This window comes from Typha angustifolia, chromosome 10 (genome assembly GCF_048772165.1).
Source record: "Typha angustifolia cultivar Huaian chromosome 10, ASM4877216v1, whole genome shotgun sequence".
Lineage (NCBI taxonomy): Eukaryota > Viridiplantae > Streptophyta > Magnoliopsida > Poales > Typhaceae > Typha > Typha angustifolia.
Window position 1 is genome coordinate 10,580,157 of NC_133248.1, and position 27,314 is coordinate 10,607,470.

General features: G+C 36.7%; 4 protein-coding genes across 4 annotated transcripts; 2 read left to right on the forward strand and 2 right to left on the reverse strand.

The window, feature by feature from the left end:
• Positions 1 to 1,283: 1,283 nt before the first annotated feature.
• Positions 1,284 to 3,865, forward strand: LOC140768950 (cyclin-dependent kinase F-1). The gene is made up of 2 exons (XM_073109436.1): positions 1,284 to 1,953; positions 2,781 to 3,865. Exons 1-2 carry the CDS (start codon positions 1,456 to 1,458, stop codon positions 3,723 to 3,725), a joined length of 1,443 nt encoding a protein of 480 aa, XP_072965537.1. The 5' UTR covers positions 1,284 to 1,455; the 3' UTR covers positions 3,726 to 3,865.
• A 426-nt stretch (positions 3,866 to 4,291) lies between these two features.
• LOC140768555 (protein EMBRYONIC FLOWER 1) lies at positions 4,292 to 11,435 on the reverse strand. The gene is made up of 7 exons (XM_073108877.1): positions 11,217 to 11,435; positions 10,095 to 10,189; positions 9,835 to 9,985; positions 8,508 to 8,926; positions 7,226 to 8,415; positions 4,777 to 6,512; positions 4,292 to 4,660 (listed from the first exon to the last, which is right to left on the reverse strand). Exons 3-6 carry the CDS (start codon positions 9,981 to 9,983, stop codon positions 4,890 to 4,892), a joined length of 3,381 nt encoding a protein of 1,126 aa, XP_072964978.1. The 5' UTR covers positions 9,984 to 9,985; positions 10,095 to 10,189; positions 11,217 to 11,435; the 3' UTR covers positions 4,292 to 4,660; positions 4,777 to 4,889.
• A 2,244-nt stretch (positions 11,436 to 13,679) lies between these two features.
• LOC140768607 (protein BUNDLE SHEATH DEFECTIVE 2, chloroplastic) lies at positions 13,680 to 16,068 on the forward strand. Its single transcript, XM_073108944.1, has 4 exons — positions 13,680 to 13,909; positions 13,986 to 14,049; positions 15,145 to 15,241; positions 15,753 to 16,068. The coding sequence occupies exons 1-4, from the start codon at positions 13,739 to 13,741 to the stop codon at positions 15,838 to 15,840; spliced, it is 420 nt and encodes a 139-aa protein (XP_072965045.1). The 5' UTR covers positions 13,680 to 13,738; the 3' UTR covers positions 15,841 to 16,068.
• Positions 16,069 to 16,759: 691 nt separating this feature from the next.
• On the reverse strand, positions 16,760 to 27,088 carry LOC140769205 (peroxisomal fatty acid beta-oxidation multifunctional protein). Its single transcript, XM_073109830.1, has 18 exons — positions 26,855 to 27,088; positions 26,607 to 26,678; positions 25,727 to 25,789; positions 25,583 to 25,639; positions 25,398 to 25,465; positions 25,182 to 25,263; positions 25,033 to 25,088; positions 23,939 to 24,241; positions 23,192 to 23,278; positions 22,164 to 22,338; positions 21,795 to 21,916; positions 21,150 to 21,313; positions 19,844 to 20,098; positions 19,378 to 19,499; positions 19,172 to 19,293; positions 18,874 to 19,022; positions 18,105 to 18,243; positions 16,760 to 17,053 (listed from the first exon to the last, which is right to left on the reverse strand). Exons 1-18 carry the CDS (start codon positions 26,946 to 26,948, stop codon positions 17,006 to 17,008), a joined length of 2,178 nt encoding a protein of 725 aa, XP_072965931.1. The 5' UTR covers positions 26,949 to 27,088; the 3' UTR covers positions 16,760 to 17,005.
• Between the last annotated feature and the right edge of the window lie 226 nt (positions 27,089 to 27,314).

Consider the following 27,314-nt stretch of genomic DNA (forward strand, 5'->3'; position numbering starts at 1 on the left):
TGCAAAGTTTAGATCGAACTGACCACCTATTATTCCACATCATGTTCCTCAAACTCAAATATTTTGGAGGCAGCATAAAACTAGGGAAAAAATTAGGTAACATGGCCACTTATATGACAAACAAAACAACATAAATAGACTCCTAGACCATTATACTAACACTAGAAGATCCACTGTTTAACAAAATTAAGAGAATAAGGGACAAAATAAAATCATCCCAATGCCTCCCAGGGTAAAGTCTTTGATCTTCTTAGCCTCGTTCACCTCCTGATTGTCTGTCTAATCTGAGAATATGGCTGCTATTTTTTTCACTGTTGTTAAAGACTATTATTTCTTTTAAGTCATACGCTACAGATCATAGCAGCAATCTATATTAATAGTAACTTATTATTCTCTTTCTTATTTACTATATAGGTGGGTTAAATAAATTATAGATGCATAATGATCTTAATACTCCTAAATAAGATTCTTTAAAATAAAAAGAAAGATAATGTTTCGAGATTAAATGAGGGGCATTTGAGATTTTCCTATTTTTAAAAGTAATAAAATATTTTTTATTTTGTAGTTGATGTTAGGTTAAAATTAACTTAAGAGTTTTTTAAGACAATCAAAGCAAAAGATAGGGGCAAAGAATAAATATGTCTATAGTAAAGAATGAATAATTATAAACTTAGAATGCAGGACTTTTCTGATAAATTAAAAAGAAGAAAAAAAACTAGGTTTCATTATTTAACTTACGGTATATTAATTATGTTACACTAGCATCTCCAATCAAACTTCAAAACTCTAAATTTGAAACTAGATGGAGCTCCAGTCGAACTCCAAATAGGGCTCCAAATTTAGAGTCAGCTGGAGCTCTAAATTTAGAGCCCCATCTAAAAATTTGAAGCGCAGCTCTAATATTATTTAACTTTTAAAAATACTAATTTTGCCTTACAAAAGCTTAATCTGAAAATTTAAATTTCGTTTGTATAATTTATTAAATAATCTAATTAATTAAACTAAATATATAATTAATTTTTAATAAAAAATAATACTATTAGAATGCTCTTATCGACATATTTAAAATAAGTCTAATATTAAATCATTTAAATTATATATTAGTTTTATTATAAAGATATAATGAGAGTTTTCTAACCATATTTTTTAACTAAAAAATAATAATATTAAAAATATAATAAATAAATAAATAAATATTATATTAATTAAATAATAAATATAGAGCCCGGTGTATTGAGGGCACCGGGCTCTTGGAGCCTTTGGGCTATCCATACTGGCAAACTCCAAGAGAAAACATTAACCCCAGTTTACATATGAGATGGGATTAAGAGCTAGAAATAGGCGTTAAAATCCAACCCCCAGAAAACCTTAGTCCCTCGTTAACCTCACGTTGAAGGAGAAGTAAACCCTAGGCTTCCCCTTTCGAAAACCTATAGCTCCTCCTCGACCTCGTCCATGGCGTCGACGCAAGCCCCTTCCTCCGGCAGCTGGAGTATCTACGGCCGCAAGGAGATCACCGACCGGTACGAGATCCTCGGCCGCATCGGCTCCGGCGCGTACGCCGACGTATACCGCGGCCGCCGCCGGTCCGACGGCCTGGCCGTCGCACTCAAGGAGATCCACGACTACCAGAGCTCGTTTCGCGAGGTTGAAGCCCTCCAAGCCCTGCGCGGCGCCCCGAACGTGATCGACCTCCTCGAGTACTTTTGGCGCAACGAAGAAGATGACGCCGTTCTCGTCCTCGAGTTCCTCCAGTCGGATCTCTCCGCTGTGATTCGAGATGCAAAGAGGAGCGGCGAGGGAATCAAGGTAGGTGAGATCAAGCAATGGATGGTACAGATGCTTCGTGGGGTGGACGCGTGCCACCAGAGTGGGGTGGTGCATCGGGATCTCAAACCGTCCAATTTGCTCATATCTGCTGATGGGGTGCTCAAGATTGCCGATTTCGGGCAGGTATGGATCTTGGAAGTCGCAAGTTGTCGCCGTTTTGGTCTTGACTTCGTTTTTCTTTTCTTTTTCTGATACGAGCTCTTTTGATAATGGGAAGAGGAAAAAAAATGGGTTCTTTGTTTTTCTTGTTTGAATCCACCTTGCTAAGTTACTATTACTTTGGAGATTTGTCATGTTTTCTTTGTGCATTTGAGTAATGTTCATTTTCAAGTTGCTGTCAGCTCATAGAATTGGATAATTGTCGAGTTATCCACATACACGAATAGTATCCTTAGATGAATGAGGATTGTCCTTATGTGGTCCATTTGTGGAATCAGTTACAGTACTCGTCATGGTGACTTGTGGTTTTGAGGCTTGATAGCATCAGTTGAACAGTTAATGATACTTGGTGAGTTTGATATTTGATATAGCCCATTGTAGATAGCTTTGAAAAGATTTCCCTGCTGGACTATCTGGTGAAACATATTCAGAACTCCATCTGGCATTAGACAACTCTTCATCACTTCGATATAACCAGCCTTAGAGATTGCTACAATGATAATTTACACATGGATTATTAGGTGATCCACTATTTATGACCAGCTAGAGACTTTAGTTCTTATCTGGTGTTTGTAAAGTACGTTGGCTTGTTTTCTGTGACTTTGTTACGATTATAAGAGGTTCATTGTATCTTTGCTAGTTAAGTAGATAAAATCTTACTGACAATTGATTCAGAGTATCTGCTTCCATAGAAGTGTTCCTTTTGTGCAGCTTCCTTCATGCTTTTTTTTTTTTTGGTGTGTGTGTGTGCTTGTTAAAATGTTTTATCTGTCTTTTGACTGTCTTGACAGTCGAGGATTCTTCAAGAGGCAAGATTTGCTTCCCTAGATATAAGCCCATATGGACATGATTCATCAGACTCGCCATGGATGTCACAGCAGCCTATGGTAGTTCAGGATGCAAATAAGGCATTGCCTGATGGTCCAGAAGACCAGAGTTCTCAAGAGGCCCAACCAGTCAGTGAAGATGACTATCTGCGGGAGCTGGATGTCCTCAAGGCAAAATCAACATTCTATGACACTGATAAGGAGATGAGTCTGCAAGATGGTGGCACATCCTGTCTCGCCACCTGTAGTACTGGAGACGTGGAAGATGATCCATTCCAGGGCTCCTACACATACGAGGCAGAAGAGGGCAGAGTAGATGATTTGTCCGGAAACCTCACTTCTTGTGTTGGAACACGATGGTTTAGGGCTCCTGAGCTACTGTATGGATCAACAAGTTATGGGCAGGAGATCGACCTTTGGTCACTAGGCTGCATTTTTGCCGAGCTACTCAGTTTAGAGCCTCTTTTCCCTGGGGCATCAGATATTGATCAGCTCGGTAGAATTATCAGTGTCCTGGGAGACTTCACAGAAGAAACTTGTCCAGGTTGCTCAAAGTTACCTGATTACAGTAAGATTTCCTTTAATAAAGTTGAATGTCCAACTGGCTTGGAAGCATGTCTGCAGAACCGAGCAGCAGCTGAAGTTGGACTTGTCAAGAGGCTTCTTTGTTATGACCCTGCAAGTAGAGCTACTGCAGCAGAGCTACTAAATAACCAGTACTTTGCTGAAGAGCCACTACCTGTACCTGTATTTGAATTGAGAGTTCCTACCCCAGACGATGAACTAGATGAGAGCCTTCCAGGAGACTGGTCTGATTATAGGAATCTGGGATCAGATTCTGACATGGATGAGTTTGGCGGCGTGGAAGTTGCCACAAATGAGAAGGGCTTCTCCATACGCTTCTCATGATATAGCTCCAATGGAGCAGTAATATCACTTATATTTGTAATTTTGTTCGGCAGGTATCATGAAGACAAGAGTCTGAGATTAATGTTGAAGCCTTTATAAGAACATACATTATACAATAATACTTGGGAGATTTTCATGTATACTTAGGTTGGTTATTGTTTTCCTGGCGATTGACCTTGAGACTTTAGTAGTGATATAACTGAGAAGTGTGTTTCAAAGATCAGAATTACCAGGAAACAAACGTGGAAATATGTCAAAAATAATGATTTTCAGGGCTACCGTCATATAATTAAATCCTTATTAACGGTGAAGGAAATTTTATCCACCTGACATCCCCAAGACCTATGGATCTGCTTGTGGACAAAGATCCTATACATTAAGCAAAATGAGGTCTTAGTAGTCATTAGTTCTGGCTTCCAAACTTTAGCCCAATTCAAATGCACAAAATCTTGTCTTCCCTTACTACCAGTTTATCCTGGTCGCTAGCAAACTGCAAACTGAACGCATCATAGATCACTATCAAGCTGGAAAAAGTAAGACCGAACAACAATCGCGAGCTCCTCTTGCATGAGAGAGAGAGAGAGAGAGAGACGGTTTACTTCTGGGAATAGTACAAGGAAATGTCACATGGATAATCACAAACATTCTATTTTCTGATCTTTCTATAATAAAACTTTTAAAAACTTGGTTTCTTGTGTACAACCACCACTGCAGTCATGAACAAATCTATCTTTTATCTCAATACTTTAGAGAAACTAGTCCATGTTTATGACCTCAATCTTCCAGCTTTATTCTAGATCTGCACAAGATTCAAGAAATGAAAGAGGTTCAACTACTACAGACCGCTGATGTTGGAAGGCTCCATTTATTAATGATCAAAACACACGGACATAATTTTCACACGCCCAGTCCTGCATCTGTTTCTTAGCGAAGGCCTGCAAGAGGCATCTCATAATCGGTAAATATCCCATTTACGGTTAACAATCACATCGTATCAGTATGAAGCACATAAAATACTTTATGATTTCAAAGAAAAAAGCAACATATTTACCTGCCAATGGAGAGCATTTCTTGCATCTTCTGAACAGATGTCGTCTCTCAAAAGATCTTTTCTACTAGTAAGCTTAATCTTCGTCAAAGTTTCTGTCAATCATGAGGAGCTGTTTATTGCAAGTTTCCAGAGGAAAGTTTAGATCTAGCCCTTGTCTTATGTTTGCCTATCATAAACTCATTATCTTTATCTATAATGGTAAAGTCGGCAGGGTTTCTATTAACCACACAGATATCCATTGTGATACAACTTTTTAGGGGGTGAACAGCTTTTTCATTGTTGCAGATTCCAATATATGATATATTATCCCTTTGGGGACAATATCCAGCGTCTGCAACATAATTTGCCAAAGCAAAATGCTGCTCAGAATTCCCGTGCTTAAGAATAGTTTTTTGGGAAGTCAATATTGCTGGATAAGTTGCTGAGCTGGAACATTCAGAATTCTTCCGGTTAATATGGAAAGATATCTGTCTCTCTGACTGCCCGATTCTATAGCCTGATTGTGTTCCACAGTCATCAGAACGATTTGTGATTTCCTTCTGCAACAAAGACCCTAAAATACCAATTCTAGGAAGTGGACGGAGAGGTTTGCTAGAACTTTGTTGATTGTGGTCTAGGTCATGGCATTCAACTGGAAATGTATGCTTCATGGTTGTGCTAGTTTCAGCTCTACATTCAGTGTTCAAAAATCCTCTGCCTTGATTAGCAGAGTGAAGATTAGGCTTCTGGAGAAGTCCTATCTGGTTTTCATATGGTGCTTCATAATGAGATAAACCAGACCATTTTGATGAATCCATTAGCCTGAGAAGATGCATCGCTGGTATAGTATCATTTGTGTACAAATCTGATGGTCTTAGCAGTTTGGAGTGGCATATATTTCCTCCCTCCACAACAGATGACACAGGTGGGAGAGTTCTTTGAGTTGAGATTTCAGCATCCGCTGTACTAATTTTAAGTTGATTCACAGATTTCATTCTACCAGTGTCAACTGCATCCATCCCTGGTTGTTGAATCAGGGAGTTGCCCTCAAGTGATTTCACGTGACTGCAATCCATACCAACCTTTAGAATATTGGATCCAAAAGGGATGCTTCCTGGTAGCACTGGTGAGTCACCATCAACATTCTTAAATGGCCTCTGACCCAAAAGCTCTTGATCAATATGACATGATTGTGAGTTCGGCATCTCTAACTTGCTCCAAGTGTGGTACTGTGGGATGCACTTTTTCTTTGGATCAATTGTAGGACGATGAACTTCCTTCGAAGGCTGATCTTTATGTTGCAAAACATTTTGATAACCTGTGGCACTAAATAGGTCTTCCTTACTCATATTTGTGTCCTGTTTGCCAACAGTATGAGAATGATCAGGATTCAGTCTTTCTCCAAAATGTCCGGAAGTAGTTGGAAAATTGATTTCTCTATTACTCCATGGAGATTTTTGTTGGGAATAGTGGATAAGCATTTCAGATAATTCCTTTCTTCCACAGCCTTCAGTGTCATTTAAAAGATAATTGTCCTTCATGAATTCAGTCATTTCTGATGGAGTATGCTTTGTATCGAAAGCAGCTTCATTTGTCAGGTGTCTCTCATGCTGATTTTTGGCTAAGAGTTCAACAATATCCATTGGGATGTCGTCTAGAGCTTCCTTCTCATACTTCCACTTGACTTTCTTCTTCCTAAATATTCTCTCCCCATGAAACCCAGTAACATTCTTAAGCTCACGGTTGCCTAATGAAACCTGATTGGAAGCGTGGAACAAAAATGACAATGCTATTCGCTAAGAATGTAGTCACCTAATATGAAAAATGTAAGCAGATGATACCAGAGGATATATAAAAGAAATATAGCAACTGCCCACTCATCTTCAATACCAGATAAAATATCATAGCTACAAAAGTCATAATAATCTGAATAAAGAGCAACAAAAGCCAGAAATAGATCCACTTGAAAAAAGAAAACTATTGAGCTGTTCCTTTCTAAATTGCAACTTATTGTTCTGCATATAAGTTGTCATGGCATACTAGAATAAGCAGATTAGTTATGGAACTTAAACTAGTAAAATAAGATTTTGGATGAAGATGATACCTTGGTAGTCAATAACTACTCAATACTTTGAACCACAGGTAAAAGGATGTAAAAATCTTTCAGGGGTTTTGAAAAATTCTGATTGGTTTTCTTTTTATTAGCTGTAACTCTGGAAAATTCACTTCTTTTCCTCTTTTGAGCAAAGAAAAACTTTATCAGAAAACCCTAACTTTCTAAATTCTCCGTCTTTTGGGATATATGAAAATACTTCAAACCCAAAAGGGTAAACCAGAATAGACACCATAAATTTTTACAATACTATAGATCCAATGGAGTGAAACTATATAAACCAACCTAAGAATGGTTGGAAAATGGAGTGAAAAGAAAACTGGAGGATTTGGATATTAGCAACTATGGGATCCTTACCTTTGACAAGTATATCCGGGATGATTCTTCAGTTCCAGTTTGGTGTCCCTTCTTATTCTTCTTACTCATGTTCTTTCTACTAACATTGTTCTGAAAGTTTTGAAGATTAATCAGACTCCTCCCAGTATCTATATTTCCTTCCCTGCTTGACAAAACGTCACTCTGGGACATAAGGTAGGAACGAGGCATTGCATATTGCAAGCTATGCACGGAGGGTTTTTTCTTGCATTCTTTGGCTCTGTACTGTTTAGGAGTAAGATTGGTATCTTTTCTAGCACACTTGTCTAAAGTAGATATAGACTTAACAATTACGGTGTCAGTGTGCTTTCTTTCTGCATCTTCCTTGCAAGTTCTTACTCTCTTACTTGCTCTGTTTAGCCAACACATGAGAGAAGAGTCATCATCTTCACTTTCAAGAGATCTACATTTTTTCTTATGCTTGATAGGTTTTACTTTAACTTCTCCAGAATGCCAAACTCCAGGCATAAGATGTTGACCTTTTCTTTTGGATGCATGCTGCCTTCTGTTAAAATTATTCTCACTTTGACCAGAAACTGTGTCATGACCAAATGTACTACCCTTTCCAGAAATGCCAAATTCTTCAGCACCTATAATGTCAGTTAATAGACGGACCTTCCTAGCCTTTCTGGGGTGAAATTTTCCATCTGAAATATCCTCTTGATCAATCTCCATTTGGCCTTGGACCATACATTCAGGAAAACCAGCATTTTCGGTTGAAAATTCTTGTTCATGCAACCTCTTGGACACTGTATCAATCACATGAGCTGCAAGAATGGTTGGAGGATCGTCTTTTGGAATGCCAATTTCTCTTCCAAGCAGCCTTTTAGTTTCCCTTTCAGCAGTTTTTGTTTGTTCTTTCGTCCTGTTGTCATCAAGAAACTGAGCATCTCTCTGCCCAGATACTGTAATAAGATTATTGTTCATGGAAGTAGGGGCTGCATCCAATACTTCATGATTTTCTTCAGCTTCCTCTGAATTTGGATTTAGGATTTTCTCGTGGAGAGAAGTCCCCGGATAGTTCAGAGCTGGATCTTCCTTTTTCTGACCTTCTCTCCACATCTGGCATGTTTCAGCTTCTGTCACAAAACCTGAGATTTCTGATGGCTTTTCACTTGAATGGTTCTGAATCTCATTATAACTATCATGACTAGCTCCCAGTACCTGCAAACCTGCAAAGGATAAAAGATGAATCATAAGAAAGAACCCACTATACTTCAAAAGAAGATTAGTTCTGGTTGCCAATATATACTCTCCAAGTTACCTTTCGTTGATGGGCATGTGACTGCATAGGTAATTTCTTTATTGCCAGAATATACCGAACGACAGCATCTGCTATTACCTTCATTGATAGAGACATCACCATCTACCGATCTACCAACAACAGTTTTCACTTCAGATAGTTGTTGGAAGCAACCAAGTGATCTATTACCATCAGCATGGAATGGCATAACAGAGCAGTAATTAAGTTTAGCACTATGGATTCTACAAAAAGCTCCATCTGCTATTGTTTCCACAGAAACACTTGCTTTGTGCAGGCAGTTTTTGCAATCCCACCTTCTAAACTTTGTCACAGGTAAAGGAGGTAGCAAGTTGCAGTCTTCATCAGATTGTTGGTCATGAAACACAAGAAATGGTGAACAATTTTTTCTGTCATTTTTCCGAACCTGAGCAACATATCCTCTGTGTTCAAGAGACATATAAAACCATTATAAAAGGCAAACTAAAATGTTACCTGCATAACAGCTACTCTAACATTTAAATAAAAGAACGATTACAACCTCTGAAACATACATTTACTTACCTATAGAGACAAATTGCATAGTGCATATGTTTGTCTATATAATCATACTGGTGCACAAACTAAAGCATACATCTAGATAACATGAATAAAAATATATTATGAAACTATTAAAATAAACAAATCTGTATAATACATATATAGGTATATAGGAAAAATAAGCATGCGCATTTAAATGCGTACCCCGGAGTAATGAAGGTCATGTATGTCATAGCATAAGCAAATAATTATGTTCAGATACAGTGACATGAATATAACTCATCCATATACGTATAAATATCTTTGCATACAAGTATATTTAGTTACACAAATACATGTATGCATGTTCACATACATCCGTGCGTTTTACATAAAAGTAGTGCATATGCACATCACGATTAACAAATAAATATTTAATATGTTGAGATATTGTAACATGAAGATAACTCATTCATACACATACAAAAACACATGCATATACACATACAAATGTACATATACATACATCTTTACGAATATATGGGAATTTCTAAGTGACAAATGCATGCATTGATATATTTCTACATGACATGACATACCTATGTAGGCATTCTTATGCATTTCTACATATACATGGTTATTTCTTTCTTAAGGAATTTCATCAAATACAGCATTAATGGAATTAGTTCCAAAGAAAACTTAGCATTCATCATCTAGCTACTAGCTAATGAAGCAGTTGTGAGAAACCAAGGTCATCATCAAGTTAACTTTGTAGCCAGAAAATCCATTTATGCACACTAATCCATTAAGTCATAGGTCCTAGAAACCTTACCTTATGGAAAAATGATCACATGGTTTTGCCCCTTGATCATCATCAGCTGTGGGATCAATAGGTCTCACAACGCTTGCTGAAGGACTAGACTGGGAAACAAGCATACATTCCCTTCCATTGTTGCTCTCCTCTACTAAACTTATTTCCATCCCTAACAAAATGGGAAATTATTTGACATTGTTTAGCATGTCCTACAAACAAACAAACAAACAAAAAGGCTATCTTCTAATAAGTGGACACTCAAAGTATAGAAGTTATACAAATCTTGTAATGGGCTGAACGATCAACTCCACGCAGTAGAGTAGCATAGCAAGTTTAGTTTCGGATTATGCACTCATTCTCAGTGTTGGATTTCCTGCAAAGAATAGAAAGGGAAGTTATATAGCTTCATCCTTAAAAAGGTAACTTGATTACGGAGCAGCTGCAAGTCTTCAACTTGTGGTGGAAGAGGAGTGAATCACAAACAATTCTAAGGCCAACATTCGAAGAATGAAACTCTAGTGCAAAGTGGCCTCAAGTAACATAAATAACTTCATACTATGAGAAACAAACAAAGGCTTATAAAAGCAAACCGTAAAATACACACGTCAAAATTAGGAATATCTAAACTGCGACTTCAGACGGAAATATGAAGATAGAAACATAGTATGTCTGAAGTAGAAAGAAATGAATAACAGCATTTACGGAAGCAGAAATCATCTGCAACATGAAATATAAACTTTAGAGCTACTCAAAAGCCCGTCTGTTTGAACTTCAACTGAAACCATAAAATCATATGTAAAGCTAGGGTTCATGCCTCCACTGGAAAGTGGAACAAAACATACTTCCTTAAGCTCCCTACATACCTAGCAATCAACTTAGTTACTGATCCACCACAACAAGTACCAAGTGATTCATAAAATAATGGCCTACATCCCAAACGTATTGTTCTTGGCACTTCTACCTACATGAAATCTAGAAGACGGAACAAAGAAAGAATCGTTTTTCCAACTAAACCAGTCAAACCCAAGACTATTTTGTATAAAAAAGAAAGATGAAATTTTGACCCATACAACCGTAAGGCCACATCTCAAAAGCTAACTAAAACCACAATTCATTACACAAAGTCCAATATTTCAAACACCCAGCTTTGCAATTCCGCACCATCAGAAGAAAGAACATTCATCACCTACAATAAGACCAGCTCCCAAGGGAGAGCTCAAAAGGAGAAGCAATGAGAAATATCGAGCAAAGCCCACTAAGACACAAAACTCGGCGAGAAGAACGAGATACCCAATAGCACTAATCCACTTCCGAAGAAGATTAAAGAAAAACGCAAGAAAGAGATGGAACAAACACCTCTAATTGGGCGAGAAAAAAAATTGAAAAAAAAAAGGACTCACCTTTCCTCCGAGCAGCTCATGACCATCTAATCCATGCCCAACCCCAAAACGACAACCAAGGGATAGGACTTCCCTGCGCCCGATCTGATAAGATGAGATAAAGAAGCAAACTGGAAGTGAATTGATGGGAATTTGAGGTCGAAATAATGGGAGAAGCCAAAGGTTGCAACTTTTTAGGGTTTAGTAGAGAGAGAGAGAGAGAGAGAGAGAGAGAGAGAGAGAGGGGGTGGGGATGGGAAGAGGAGGGGTTAAAAAGTAAATATATTAATACATATGGGTGTGTGTGGACATGAATGTTTTTTTCCGGTTTGGAGAAACCCGCCACATGACATGTCACTCATCCACAAAAATTAAATAGTGCAAGGAAATTAAAGATGGCGAGGGAGCTGGGAGCGAATCAGATGCTTCCACCGCACACAAACCACACCCCTTCTCCTCCCACTAACTTGCTCCACATACCCACCACACCAAAGAAGGGTGTTAAAAAAAAAAAAAGCCCTAACCCTAACCCTAACCCTAACCCTAACCCAAACCCTAACCCTAACCCAAGATGCCAACTCGGGTCAGATGTGGGGGCCAGCTGACTGTGCACCTAACGAGTCCGTACAAGAGAGGAAAAGGTTGTTGGGGGTGCATTTGTGCTGCTTCTTTTGAAGTGGATCGATATAATATTATTATTAAAAATAATAATAACTTTATTAGTTACCCCCCTCCTCCCCCTCCAAGTTTAATCATAAGCTTAGATTTCTTTCCACGTTTGCAAGTTAATCTAGTGGCTTTGTTAGCTTTCAGAATCAACGTTTTAGTATTTAGATGAAAAGATACGGATATCATCAGTAATAAGGAATCAATTTTTAACTCCCAACCATAGTCTGGGCATCGGCAGCTTCTCAATCACTTCCAGAGGCATCTCAAGACTAGTGAGACTTAGCCTGGAAAATGTCGTTAAAACTTACGCTATGGTATTGAGGTACTCAATCCATTAGGATTTGAATGAAACTATCAAAATATATACATGTAGTAGAAAAGGAGTAAGAAAATGATATAATTAATAACATATGATTTAAGAATCTAATGTGCCAATAGACATAGAAATTCTATGTAATCAAGCTTAGCACTTTAATATAAAGCTTACCTTTGTCACAAAGAAAAAGAATATAGCTAAATGGGAAAAGAGTAATACTAGGGTTTCTCCGTAATTAAGGATCTCCACTGGAGTTAAGTTCTTAGAAATAATTAACTTTTTCTACGTAAAAGGAGTGATGGGTACGTACAGCATAGGAATGCAAGTGAATGAGTGTTAGTTAGACCAACAGTTTATGCTTTATTGTATGAATCGATAAACAAATAGTAGTAGTTCGACTAACATTAATATCTTACTGAAAGAAGAACTTATTCAGTATGTTGTATATCCTACTTCGACTTCTAATTGAAGTTCTTTTTCATGGCATTAAGAGCAAATTCAAATTTTGATTTACCTCATTCGGCTTGTTACTGTTAGCTTAATAATGGCTATAACTTATAAGAACAAAGGTTTACTATATCCTACAGTGTTATTTGAAAATCTCCATGCATCCTTCTTCTCTCTTAACCTTAAACTCCATTTGGTTTGGAGGGAGATGAGAGGAGAGTAGAAATAGAGAAAAACTCCATTTTCTCTCTTATTTTCTATCTATTTTAGAGAGAGACAAAAAGTGATTAATAACATTTATCTTTTCCTATTCTCTCCATCCAAAATACTTTTGAGATGGCTTGGCCAGGTTGAGACATATTTATGGCTTAGCTATTTAATATGATATGAGACCTTAATGTCTTTTTATATTAAGAGAGGTCAAATCGACTCTTTGTTCAACCTATGTCTAACTTCTTATTGGCTCTTTAATTATAAAAAGAAGGTTTAGTGATAATTAATTATCCACTAATTCAATCTAGACAAATAAAATATACAGTTAACTTTTTTTTTATCAAAAAAAAAATTAGATTAGTTATCTTAGATCCTCTCCATATAAAGCTTATTGTCATGTATACTCTATTGCTTTTTGTATAATATTTTGACCTCCGGAATTATCTAATATCTTTTGCTTTTGCTCCTAAAGTGTTATCAAATCTTTATTCTCTTTTATTTATTTTTTAAATAAGAGAAAAATAATTATAAATGGCCTAAAGTTAATAAAACTGACAATTATGTGACATTATTTTTGATAAAAAATCTTAGGAAAGAGAGGTATTTTAGAGATATGATACAATAACACAGAATATATATATATATATATATATATATATATGAGGATCTGTACGAAAATAGTAGCAGTTCAAAGGTTCTCGGTGTAATTATCCCCGCAAAAATTAGAACCCCATCATCTTTGTATTCTAGATAGAGTGAAAGGGTAGTTTCGTAAAATAATGTACAATTGGTGATATCCTCTAAATTCATACTGTATATATCGTCCTCATCTCTTCCTTAGCCAACCCAATCTTCTCTATAATTCCCACCACCAGAACGAACGGCTTCTTGCTCTGTCATGGCGAACGTCGTCTGCTTCAGCTGCGCTAATCCCGTCACCTCCCGGTCTGCCAAACCCTCTCTTCCCCCCTCTCTTCCTACTCCCAGTTCTTTTAACCCGTCCTCCCAAAACCAAAGCTTCCATCTCCTCTCCGGTCCAAGCTCCAAGTTCCACTCCCTCAAGACCAAGGTGAGCCCTTTCCTTCCTCTAAGCTGTCCGTTAGGCGGTTAGATTAATAAAGTTTTCCATATTTGTTCGTTTTCAGGCTTCGGAGGGTAACCAAACTGTGAAAAGGCATAGCATCTTGTGCACCGATTGCGAAGGGAATGGTGAGTTAGGATGATGCTTGTCTGTTTTTTTTTTTCTTTTTCATTTGTTTTGGTTGTTGAAAGTTGGATTGGGTTGCAATTGGTGAATTTTATTGGTCTTTTGATGCTTGGTAGTGGTATGAGACGTGCTGATGTTTGTCAGCATGGAAGGTGGATGATGAAATGCTTGTCAAATTCCAATTGAAATAATCGATTGAAATTTAAGTGGTATCTTGAAATAGGGATAGATTTTGTACCATGGTATCTAAAAACTATCAAATTATGGTAATTCTAATAGTTAAAACAGTTTGCCTAATTATAGATTGACAAAAATTCAAGTTTGGATCCTCCAGGGATGATGGAGATTAGTTCTAACACTCATCCTCAACCTCAAATTTTTGGGATTCAGATCCTCAAATTGTCAGAAAAATCTTAACATATCCGTGTTCTGTCCCTGTGAATTAGTATTACCTTTCTGGAAAAACCATGCATAATGGCATCCAATAAGGAGCGTTGGGATTCATCTATTTAGAAAAGCTATGTCTACACATGTAAAGTGTAATATAAAAATCAGTTTTTAGTTTATGGATTCTATATTTTCAAGGACTAGAATGGAGCAGCATCTTACGATTCTTAACATCCACTTCAATTGAGTTGATGTTAAAACTTAAAATACATTCTCTCAACCTTGAAAGAAAATAGGGAAACACATTAGACTTTGTTTATAATTTGAAAATTGAAACACATGATCTTCAACCTTCAAAAAACCCCTTAAGCTTCTTCCTTTTATCAAATTGGGCATAGTACATGTAGTTACTCATATAGTGCTTGTTGGAATCTGCGCATCTGGCATGTGAAAAACTGCACTACTGTATGATGCACAGTTATGTATGTACAGTCGTAGTGTAGCTTGTTATTGCTTTCGTTCCACTCACTGTTGTACATACAGTATTATCAACAAGTTTATTTTATCTAGGTTCAAATTTGTAGATACCTTCTCAACCCTTCCAACTAAAATAAATTCTACTGTTAATGCATGAGTTAGTTCATCTCTACACTTTGAGGCATACAAGTTGCTGTCAGACAAGCCACTTATGTCTCTTCTATAATTAACAGGTGCAATATCGTGCACTCAATGCAAAGGAAATGGCGTGAATTCTGTTGATCACTTCAATGGTCAGTTTAAAGCTGGTGCAGTTTGTTGGCTTTGCAGGTATGATCCTATATTTGAAATGTGATACTTCCATGTTTCTTTACTGAACTCATATGCTAGTCAATATTGTCTAATTCCGAGGGGAAGATTAGGACATTTTCCAGTGATAAAGCTTCCTTCCTCCTGTTCCTAATGTGCTTGTTTTATCAGGATGACCTTAGTGTGTGGCTTCTCCCTCTTAAGAATAAACTCTGCTGTCTTATAAATTGTCCCCCTTTCTAGTCTGTCATTGTCCATGAGTAATATTTCCAACAGTTGGTGTGTACTAGAAGCTGCCTAGATTATGACTTGAGCTTTTCCATCTTCTCTGCGACTTATTTCTTATCACCTAGAGTCTAGATCTACTTATCTTTAATATCCAGACAAAATTAAGCAAAATGACCGTGATTGATTCATTTTATTACTCGTGCCTTGGTTTTTATGTTATATAAACAAACAAAACTATTTCAGCCCAGTTGAATTTTTTAACTATCATGTTCATGCCATGCTCATTAGACTGGATTCATTGCAGAGGTAAACGGGAAATCTTATGCGGAAGTTGCAATGGAGCAGGCTTCGTTGGTGGATTTATGAGCACTTTAGATGAAACATCTCAATAGTGCTTCAACTTTTAGCATGTCGCATGTACTTTTGCTCAGTTCCATGGAGGCTTCCCAATTCAGAACTGAGCTCTGCTTGATTAGATGTCCTGTTTCAGATGGAATAACTGTTCTTAGATATAGACAATAATATGCTTTTGTATGTTATACTATTATTTCAGCAGTATGCCAGATGAGTTACGGCTGCAATCCTTTGTTTATTAATGAAGCTATTCGTATTTTCTTTTTGGTTTTCCTTTTCCTTTGGCAAATTACCACCTACCCTTTTTCGATATTTGCAAATCTAACTCCTTATATTGGTATATTTGTTAAAAAAATTACTTACAGGTATAATCCGAATATTCTGTAGTTTTTCCTTTACAAGAGGTCTATTTGCAAGGTGAAAAATGGGGCAATTTGTATACAAAATCATTTAGTTGTGATACTAGCAGTTATAAACTCCTTTAGTTTTTAAATTAAAAACTGTTGTGTCTTAAATCTGTAAGTAAAAATTATGCAAAAAATATGTTTTTAATTTTGTGTGTGTGTGTATATATATCCAAATTTAGTAACAAATAACACACATTACCTATGTAATTATACATAAAAAGTATAAAAAAACATGCATTTATTTTGTCAAGATACATATCTAAATGTACACTTTTAATGACTAAAATAAGTAAAACAAATTAAATTTACTATTTAAAAACTAAGGCTGTCAATACCATCACCGGGCAAGTCACCCGTAAAAGGGAGGAAGAGATTATATATATATATATATAATATGGTTAGAATGTTAATCGTGGTCTTATTGTGGTCATCTGCATATATATATAAACAACGAGGAGCTGATTTGTAGAGTTACCACAGGGAGGTATACTTTGCAATAAACCTAAAACATAGGTGGTTATTTGCCAAAAGAAAAAAAAAACCATAGTCAGATACAACTACTCTTCACATATATGTGAAATCCAACTTATTAAAGATAATATCACTAAGGATCTTAAACAAGAATTGTTTTTAGACACACTTATTGCCAAGAAATTCTGATTTCCAGAACATCCTAACAGCAAAAGAGAAAAAACTAGCTCTTCTCGCCCTGTTCTTATGACAACAGGCTTGCATGCAGTTCAGAGGATTGGTGATGGAAGGCCCTTCATATTTGACGGGCTTATTCAATAAATCCTTACAGGCGTGCCCTTGAAGCTGGTGATGGGGAAGTGCTGGCCATGCTCTGCAGAAAATGAATAGAACATTTTGTGATGGAGAACTCTTTCAATAATGATTCATAAAGTAAGAACTTGAAATTTGAACAAGGCATGAACCACAAAACTTGAACAAGGAATGAACTACCACAATTGAACAATGGAAAGATACATCTTTTGGTGTACTTGTGAACTCTTCTAGTGCTAGGTTTTCGACATAGGACATGCACTAATGTGAGTTACTGCAGGTTTCTGTGACGAATTTATTATGACAATTCATGTCGGTCATTGATAGAAATTTAAATAAACAAAGTATGGCTCACTTTTCATGTTATAGACCTTATAGACCTCTGTTTCTTATTTAACCTTTTCTGAAATTTTGACAATACTCACTGTCATCATCCAAACCTTTTCCTAAATATATTGGTTGGCTGCAGCACATTCAATAATTGGATACTCAAAGATAGACAGAATTTTATGATCAGCTATCAATCTAGCATCGACTCTCTGAAGTTTGGCTCCAAAAGCCTTGTCAAGTAGAAAAAAGACAGTAGAGGGGCTTGTTAGGAAGCAATAAGCCTGTTGTGACGGGAATATAATCCCCTCCCCTTTTTGGTTGCAATTCACTATCGTTAACTACAAAATAACCTATTGGAAGAAGTCTTCCAAACATGGAAAACCTAGATGAGGCAAAATGTGACAATTTTTCATTCAGGCAGTTATCTTTCTCCTAAAGGACAAGCTAAACCAGAGTCAACAGAGCTTAATCCCTAATTTTACGTGAATATTAAATAAATTTTTAATAAGTGTAATTCAGCATCCCATGTCTTGTTATATTCCTTCTGCTAATGAAGCAGTCAAATGTGCATCAAAATTCTAAACTCAGTGTGTGTGTATGTCCATGCTGCACTGGTGTCACATGGAAAGCTTTAATATCTAGTGTATGGATTATGTGCAAGAAAATCTATATATCTGGCTCACCCTGCTAGTGATCCTCTTCCAACAATAATATGCAAAACTTCAAACCTAGGAGAAATCATTATGAAGGAGATATGAAGTGAAAGATGATAGATCTCATACCAAGGGAAGGCCCTTCTTAGCTCTTTCTTCCAAGAATGATGAAGGTTTGAAGAATCCACCATACATCTCGGCCCACTTGTTAAGCCTTGAATAGATATAAGAAGCTCCGACAGAATCAGCCCAAAATACAAGACCACCCCTTCAAGGCAAATTACCAGTTAGTTAAGTTAATTCCTTAAATAAAAGAACAGAATTACGAGTCTGCATTACTGAAGAGAATTCAATATCAGTAAGAGATGATGTGGCTCAGAGTTTGTCCAACACAACCTAATGTTGAACAGACAAAGTTAGGCTAGTGAATTGCAATTGCCACTTCCAACAAAACTACGACAGAAGAACAAAGGCGTGAGTTCAATTTTGTTTCTTCCTCCATGATAAGAAAACTAACTAGAACCTATGGGATCTCTAAACATTACTTGCATCATTTAGAGACAATCATAATCAGATACATTGAAATGTTATATGGCAAATATAGTAAGAACTGTGGTTCCAGTCTGAGCCCCACATTTACTAATTATTATAAAACAAACAATACAGTTTTCCAGTAGATGTATTACTTCCAAAATAGTGGTCTAAGAGGTCTAAGATAGAAAACAAACTTAATGGAGCTTAACTAGTTGTTTTATGAATAATTATGAACTTTCATGAAAAGTAAGCCACTTCTCACAGAGCTTTCAGAAATGCTCAAGTGGAATCTTCCCGAAGTGCAAGTATCATTTGATACGTAATCCATAAAAGAACAATTTCTTCTGTGTTGAAAATTATTCACCTGTACTTTGGAAAACCCATTCCGAGAACAGATGCAATATCAAGATCAGATGGCTGGATCACAATTTTTTCATCCATCACCCTACATGCCTCATTTACAACTGGAAAGAAAACCATCTCCAAAATGTCTTGGTCACTGACACTAATGGGCTACAAAGAACATAAGAGACTGTGTCAAACATTTTTTTTTAATCTTTAGTACCTAGAATAAATAGAGGTAAAAGGTAATAAATGCTAGCAGTAGCACCAAGCTGTATGTAAGAGATTTTCTCAAAAAAAGCTACATATGAGAGAGATACCTTTCCGCCAGGCATGATGTTAGCACGCCTTCTGGATTCTTCAATGATGGATTGTACACTAGGATCAGGTTTTGGTTTGCTACCTTTTTGATAAAGGTAATAACCTTTCCCGTTGCTCTTTCCTGCGAATATGAAGCAGCATTACTCGAAAAGGTCCGGTAAATCACAATGTAAAGGAAATCAAACCCTAGATGGGATTTCCGCACCATTTCGCCCATCTTCAACCAGCAACTCAAGAAGTCCAGAGTCAGCTGTTCGGCCCATGAAGGCAGAACTATATATATCCTTAACTGCCAAAGCCACGCCATATCCAGCCAGATCCTGAAGTCTGCAACATAAGAATACTTTAGTATGGTACAGAGCATCAACATGAAAAGAGAAAAAGAAGGAAAAAAAGAAAAAGAGAGGATAAAGGAGATCAGCAGAGCAAAGAAAGAAATATAATTCTTATTTGTATTTTTCCTAAATTTGATAGATAATCAGAAGTCAGAACAGAGACTAACTGACTACAAGTTGAATGACGCTTTTTCCAATATAAATTTTTTATGTGTTCCTCTTCCATGAAACCATAACAGTTGTATATATAATATAAATAATAAATGTCATCATCTTTTCTTATGCACTGTACATTGAAGTCATCACAAAAATAGAAAGATGGATCAGAGAACTTACTGAAAAGGACCCATTGGCATGCCAAAACTGCTTATGACTCTATCAATTCTGAACACGTCCACACCTAGATTAACCAGGAGATGTGCCCCTTGGGTGTATGGGAAGAATGTGCGATTAACTGCAAATCCTGTACAATTTCCAACTACAACAGGAACTTTCTTTATGATCTTCCCAACAGTCATCAGATCAAGGGTAACTTGAGGCGATGTCTTCTCTGTTCGGACAATTTCCAGCAGAGGCATCACATGAGCAGGACTGTTATAACATGTCTCATTAGCCACATCAAAAGGAAAAAAACAAGAAGTGTATAACAGTACCATCCCAAGGTCAGAAATATACAGAAAAATCTGCCCAAGTTAAAATGTGACATTTAGAGAGAAAATTGTTACCCTTGCGAGAATTATGCTACTAAGGAGTGAGGAGAATGGTTATGTCTGGAAAAAGGTACTTAATATGGAAGCAAGTCTTCAACTCTGCGAGGAATCTCAAGCAATCTTTTCATGCACAAAGTGTTACTGCTACTGCATATCTACAGGTTTCATTGGTATTAGGCCCTGTTTAGGTTAGGGTAAACCTAGCCAAGGTATAGTGCAAGTCAGCCGTTTCTGGCCGACAATGTGGAAGGCAACTATAAATGAAATTTATTGCCTGTCTGGTGGTACTCAACCACACTTCACACCGAATTGTATATTTTCAAAAATGTAAGATATGCATTAAGATCTCTCTAGTGGCATAGTTAAAAGTGAGTCGAAAGGCAGTCTCTTTAATTGAAATTGAGCCCATTAAGGTGAATATAACATAACTACACAGCAGCCCATTTAAAAGATACCAAATAAAGTTTTATGCTAGCAGCAGAGTTTGAAGAAGAATAATACTTCACAATTGTACCACTGATGTAGTCATAGAGGCAGTGTTATAGTTAGAAGTGTATTTCAAAATACAACATGGAAAGATCTTAAAAGAGTTCACTACAATTAACTACTAGTACTTTAGCCATTAGCAGGCCAACAAGAGAAGCTTGATTCTCTAAATTTGAAGCACCTTAATAAGCATTTGCATTCGTTCTCCTTTCAGTCACATTAAAATGATTAGTTCTAGTTTCATTAAGGAGGTTTTAGTTTCAAACAGCCTAAATAATGTTCCTTCCTTATTAGGTTAGATGCTGAATATGGAATTTCTGGTATGTCGTAATATGTCCATATTGGACCTTGACTAGATATTCCCATTGTTGAATAATTGTTTCCAGTAAATCAACATGTTTTAGTAGCTTTGCCAATTTTACAGTTCAGGATACAGTGCTTCATACCTGAAAAAATGTGCTCCCACAATTCGGTCTTGAGAATTTGTCCTTTCTCCAACGATATTCAAATCAATCGTGGAAGTATTTGTTGCCAGTATACAATGTGTGGGGCAGACTTTTTCAATTTCAGCAAATATTGACTGTTTCAGTGGAACCTTTTCAATGACAGCCTACAGAAAAAGAGAGGGCTGTTACTAGAATTTGGTAAGAAAAACATGTCTTCAAATACAAAATTACCAAATATTATGCAATTATTGAGCCAGGTAAATTATGTAATGAAACCATACACTATTCAAAGCTATGATTCACAGTAGATGCAAGTAAACAGAAATAAAGAGTTCCAGATGATAATTATTGAACAATATATTTTTCCAAGAGAACCTGATAAACATAGTCCTGAGAATCACTTAAATGTTCCACACACATAGATCAAGTCAACAGAAATTAATTGACAACTGAAATCTTGATGTCCACATAATAACTTAAATGTTAAATACTTAACTCCACTCCTAGATAACCTATATTTGGTAAGATCTTTTACTTTAAATGACAGTGAGCACTCTTCTATCATTATGATAGTTACATCACACAAGAATTGGACACTTTCAATCACTAACACAGTAAAATGTTGGGTAGTCTTAAAGAAATAACCTCTATGACCATATCAACATTCTTGAACTCCGAATAATCCAGGACACCTTTGAGAAGTGACAAGGCCTTATTCATCTTCTCCTTTGTCAGTGAGCCTTTCTGCACTAACCCTTCCAAATTGCCTGTCCAAGTCACATGGAATAAGTTCCTCAGAACATTAACTCAAAATTTTGAATGGAAAATTATTACTCATGAACTTCTCACAAAAGAGCAGCTCTTTCACAGATCAAACTAAGCCTTCCTGAAGTTTGTAGATTACTAAGAGAAGATTATAAAATGAACACCCACAAAACAGTAATTGATCTTAGTTAGATATGGCTTATTATTACTAAGATAAATAGAGTTAGCATTGACAGATATAACGTTAACCTGCTATCATTTTTTGCCCCCTCTGCAGAAAATTGGAGTTTACTTCCTTGAGGATGACAGGGATATTGTTTAGAATAAGCGCAGTTGCTATTCCAGAGCCCATTAGACCACCACCAATGACTGCAACCTTCTTTATCTGCCTTGGTTTTAGTCCAACATCAGTTACACCTGGAATCTGTCAAAAAACAATAAAATCAGTGAGGCACAGTTTCTAGAAGTAGATCGGAACAATTAATAAAAAATCCAGAATATTAGCAAGAGTTTTCTTCCCTCAACAAGAAATTTATTTTCATACAATTCATAGATATAAAATAAGAAATCAATATAAACACTTAGACATACCATATATGCAGTTCACACAAAATACATCACAAATGATGTAGATCCCACCAATTAACGTTTCAATGTGGGATAGAAAATTACTTCAAGTATGTCCCTTCCAGACATCTTTGTAGTTTGTTCTAGATATTTATCTCTGTACTAAAATGATAATGTATGACAAACGGCAGAAGAAATCCTAATCTAAATTCTTCACTAAATATTCTACTAAAGGAATGATTCATGGATTATCATGCATGTCGGCACATGGGCTGATACATATCATTCCAACAAATTGTCAACGCCAATATAGGGGGGAGTATATTGATACTGAATCATGCCCACCTATGCCCATTTGTATCATGCCCATTTGTATCAACCATATCTCAGTTGCTATATAGCACTTTCTATGCCACTGACACAGCAATCCTTGCATGATTGCCAAGAACTTGCTTTTAGTTGATCTTGCTTTAGCTTATCTTCAGGCACCACCAATTAAATTTATCAAAAGAAAACTATTTAACTTTGTTTTACTGCTTAAACTTATCAGAGAAACTATGCTATGATTGTTGATACTTTATACAGTAATCTATTTAACAAGATCATCAATTCATAAAACACTAGGAAGTAATAATGCATCAATTGATCAATGTATAAGATGCCAGACAATAGAAAAAGAAATTATGTTAACATAAGAACTAAGACAACACCTTTGAAGTTGCACGTTGTGCAAAGAAGAAATGTACGAGCCCCCTTGATGTGCTTGATAACACTAAACCTTTGAAAATCTTTGCTTCCTGATATTATAAATAAACTTAGTAAGTACACATAATGAACCACTTTAGGATGAGAACCTCATAGAGATGATAAAGAATGATTTAACATTATGAGACATGTATCCACAAATAAACGAATATTTTAACTTGTTCATCATGTAAATCAGTAAATGCAGAATACTTGCAGCTTAATCCAATATATTAATTCAAGTATAAGGCTGAAAGAAGTAAGATGTATATCAACTAATCTGGCACTGTCATGTAATGTAACTAAAAATCAATCAATCTGAACACCATTTTTACTAGTTATTAAGGTACAGAAGAAATAATTAATTGATGGCACTTGCTCTTCTTATTCCTTCTGCATGAAATCCTAGGATTTTCCAGAATTACAGCTTTCATCTAAAAAATTCAAGAGACTTGAATAAATAACTGTTCATCTTTTCATCGAAATTCTTAACATTCAATTTCGTTTAGCAATTTAATATTGCAGTGATAGAATATAGAATTGCAATTGCAAAGGAACTCCAGCATGTAGACCCAGATAGCCTAATCAACTGCTCACCTGAATGACTACAAATAAAAGAAAAACTCAGAAATGCATGTGCCACTAGCTTCATAGGTCATGGAAGCATAAATATTGCACTCTGTATATACTGAAGAAAAAAGATGCCGGCATACCTTCAGAACACCAGCATATCCTCCGAATTCAATGCCCTCCTCAATTGCATCAAGGCATGCTTGGTGTTGGGGCATATTCGGAGCTATCCTCTTTGCCTGTTGCCTTGCAGCTTTCAATATTGCCCGTGCTTCAGAAAGCGATCCAAGTCTATCAGTACGACGAAGAGAACTAATCCAAGGTTTCCTCCTCTCTGCAATATCTAGTGCCCAAAGTCGTGATACTTCCACCAACTCATCTGCAGAAGCAACGGCATCAATAAGGCCATATTCTTTGCCTTCCTTGGCCCTGATAAACTTTGATTGCTGCAAGAAAGATCAGTTTGTTAAGGCCATTTGCCAATCCAAAAGTGAACAGATTTTGAAAACCATAAATATTAACTTGAAATGGTAAATAAAATGCATATCCTGAAGAGGATGTCTCAAGTTTCAACAATCTAAAATCAACTAGAAATGATAAACACCAAAATACGAGCAAACTAACAAGACTATGACTTATGGACAACTATAACATGTTAAATGGATTAAGGGACAGCTATGTTTCCAATGCCAATAACAGGTCATTCACTAGTTCTCCTCAAAACTGCAGCATGAGGGATGGGATTGGATGTTGTCGCAGTCAAAAGACAACTAATAAAAGATCCACCAGCTATTTATCCTCGTAATGCAAGAGTATATTCTAGCACAAAGACATCAAAATTGCACAAATCCAATTATCATTACAACTTAAAACTTAAAAGCACTACTTATAACCTTGAGCTACTCACTTGTGGAAGACAAGTCATTTCAAAGATTCTGCAGCAGAAGGAAAGGCATCTCCAAACTTAATGGTTAACAGAAATCATAAAAAATAAGGGCATATGAATGGTTAATTAAGAAAAGGATGTGATCCAGTTAATATCAACATCAGTTTGAAAGAAAATGTGCAGCATTTAATCTAATAGATAATAGAAATGAGAAGGCTCACAATTGATTGTATATGTATGGTTACTCCAAGAAAACAAAATGTTGAACAAGTTCCTGTGGTAAATACCACTGAAAACCATATTTTAGATGCTTATAATTTACTATGGTAATTTGGATAGGTAAAAGCTCACCAACATCAATTCTGTGGCCTTTGACAAACCGACCAGCCTTGGCAAACGCTGGGTGCCTTTCAAGTAAACGGGCTATTTGTCAGATCGTGCATGTGAAGTGCGATAAAAAAAAGAGGTCATAGTCTACAAGAGTATGAAATAGCAGCTACCTCCAAATCCAGGAATAACTCCAAGAGTCAATTCTGGCAACCCAAGTTGAACTTCCGGTGTAGATATTCGAGCATGGCAACCCTAAAGAAAAAAAAGAAAGAAAAGAAAACAAATCGCCTTTCAGAGGTCTATCGAAAATATTCAGTCACAAGGATGATTTTACCACCCCTCCCCTTCCTTTGGGGATTAAAGTGAAAATGGTAGAGAGAACAAACCATTGCTAGTTCTAGACCACCACCAAGAGCAAGTCCTTGAATGGCTGCAACAGAAGGCTTTGTTGCATCTGCAAGGACAGAAATACATAAACAAACTCCACAACTTAGGAAGATCTGTGCTATGAAGACAGTAAAGTTTCCAGTGTGTCACACAATAATAAATGAGAAAAATAAAGAAAAGGTACCTTCCATAACATTCACCAGAAGTTCGACAGAAACATCTGGTAGAAGTGACAAGTTCCCTGCAAGATGCATGATATAAGAGACACTTACTGCACTGGATCAGCAGATATCATTGGACCGTTATGCAGATGATCAAGATCTCTTACCAGTCTTGTGAATTTGCTTGAAAATATTGATATCAAAGCCACCAGAAAACTTGCCCGCATCACCTTTTCAGAAGAAAATTAAAGGAAAGAAAATATCAGATAAGCAATATTAAAAGAAAAGTAATCGTGCAGAAATATGCTTCTTGCAATCCAACTAGATAAGTACTCCCTCTTCTTTGTTTGATATAAAATGACAAATGTGCACAAAAAATATAGCTTCACTCTGTATATGGTAAACTTGTGATGTGATGCACCAAATATATGGTAGGTATTCCTACAGGCTAAAGAGAAGGAAATTTTTTAACAGACTTTATAAAGAACCTTGAAGCCGCCCTAATCAACTTCCTTTGTGGATATTATATTATTATTCATACTTTTAAGGATACTCCAGAATAGGAGGGAACTCGGAAGCCCCAAGTGATGCAGAGCACATGCATGTACCTAGTAGATTGGCTCTTTTCATGCTCAATATGCAATCTTATTATGCTTTTTTCAAGAAGAAGTCTCTGACAAGTCAAGAAAATGACAACGGGAGGAATTAAATGATGAGAACAGCCTGAGATGTATCCAGCAAAGAAGATCCTGTTAGCAAATACTGCTGGTTTACAAAACCAAAAGATTCGAGAGTGAAGATTCATCCGTCAAAGAAGCAGCAAATTTTGATGACCTATTACAATTAGGCGTAGCCTAAGCCTCAACGACGGAAAAACATGAAAAGGAAAGCAATAATGTTTTTCATGAAAACAAACCCTCTTTCCTCTGACTCCGGATTACCAGTAGTCATTAGCAACCCCCCGAATTCATCAAGATGTACGACGAGCTAATCTGAGTTAAATCCCAGAAGAACGAAAAGGAAACAAATCAAAATATGAGATCTCACCAGTTAGCACAATTGCTTTGACGTCATCTCTCTTCATCGCTTCTGTATATTTCTCCTTTAATCCAGCGATTACTGCATCAAAACAAACATTAAATAGCCATAAATCAACCACGAAACATCAAATATTATACCAACAGGCATCAGAGTGAGACTCATTCTCACTAATCAAGCCAAATATAATAAAGCAGACCAAAAAGAATCAAAGATAACACGAAAAAAGAGATCCAAAGAGCTCAAATCATGATTACTTGTGGGATGCAACGCGTTCACGGGGGGATTGGAGATGGTGATGACAGCGACCCCATCTCTTCCGACCTCCATTGTCACTCGAATTCTGGCCATCTCCTCAGAGGATCAAACCGCTAGGGTTGCGATCGAATCAAATTGCTCGATCGAGCGAACGAGAGCGAAAAAAAGCGAGAGCGAAAAAAAGCGAGAGCGAGAGAGCGAGAGAATTTTGCGATCCTTGATCCGAATGAGAAGCGCAATATATAGTGCTCGAATTAATGGTAATTTCTGGGAAATAAATATATTCATGTTAATCCATCGGAAGTTCTATGGAAAGTGCGGTATGCTATCTCTCGATGAAATATAGGATTAAGCTGATCTTCCATGTGGCACAATAGATAAATACCCGGAGAGTACTCCTAACAAGCCACGTAGGCGGTTTCACTTTGGTCAAGGGATGCCCCTTAATCTGATGTCCAG

What these genes read in the sequence shown, in the direction of transcription:
- LOC140768950 (XM_073109436.1), top strand. Translation starts at nt 1,456, where the DNA reads ATGGCGTCGACGCAAGCCCCTTCCTCCGGCAGCTGGAGTATCTACGGC. An exon ending in AGATTGCCGATTTCGGGCAG is followed by an intron (nt 1,954 to 2,780) that starts GTATGGATCTTG and finishes CTGTCTTGACAG; the next exon opens with TCGAGGATTCTTCAAGAGGC.
- LOC140768555 (XM_073108877.1), bottom strand. Translation starts at nt 9,983, where the DNA reads ATGGAAATAAGTTTAGTAGAGGAGAGCAACAATGGAAGGGAATGTATG. An exon ending in TGTGATCATTTTTCCATAAG is followed by an intron (nt 8,927 to 9,834) that starts GTAAGGTTTCTA and finishes TCTTGAACACAG; the next exon opens with AGGATATGTTGCTCAGGTTC. An exon ending in CCCGGATATACTTGTCAAAG is followed by an intron (nt 6,513 to 7,225) that starts GTAAGGATCCCA and finishes GCTTCCAATCAG; the next exon opens with GTTTCATTAGGCAACCGTGA.
- LOC140768607 (XM_073108944.1), top strand. Translation starts at nt 13,739, where the DNA reads ATGGCGAACGTCGTCTGCTTCAGCTGCGCTAATCCCGTCACCTCCCGG. An exon ending in TCCACTCCCTCAAGACCAAG is followed by an intron (nt 13,910 to 13,985) that starts GTGAGCCCTTTC and finishes GTTCGTTTTCAG; the next exon opens with GCTTCGGAGGGTAACCAAAC. An exon ending in CACCGATTGCGAAGGGAATG is followed by an intron (nt 14,050 to 15,144) that starts GTGAGTTAGGAT and finishes TATAATTAACAG; the next exon opens with GTGCAATATCGTGCACTCAA.
- LOC140769205 (XM_073109830.1), bottom strand. Translation starts at nt 26,948, where the DNA reads ATGGCCAGAATTCGAGTGACAATGGAGGTCGGAAGAGATGGGGTCGCT. An exon ending in AGTTATTCCTGGATTTGGAG is followed by an intron (nt 25,089 to 25,181) that starts GTAGCTGCTATT and finishes TTTACTTGAAAG; the next exon opens with GCACCCAGCGTTTGCCAAGG. An exon ending in ATGTTGATATGGTCATAGAG is followed by an intron (nt 21,314 to 21,794) that starts GTTATTTCTTTA and finishes CTTTTTCTGTAG; the next exon opens with GCTGTCATTGAAAAGGTTCC.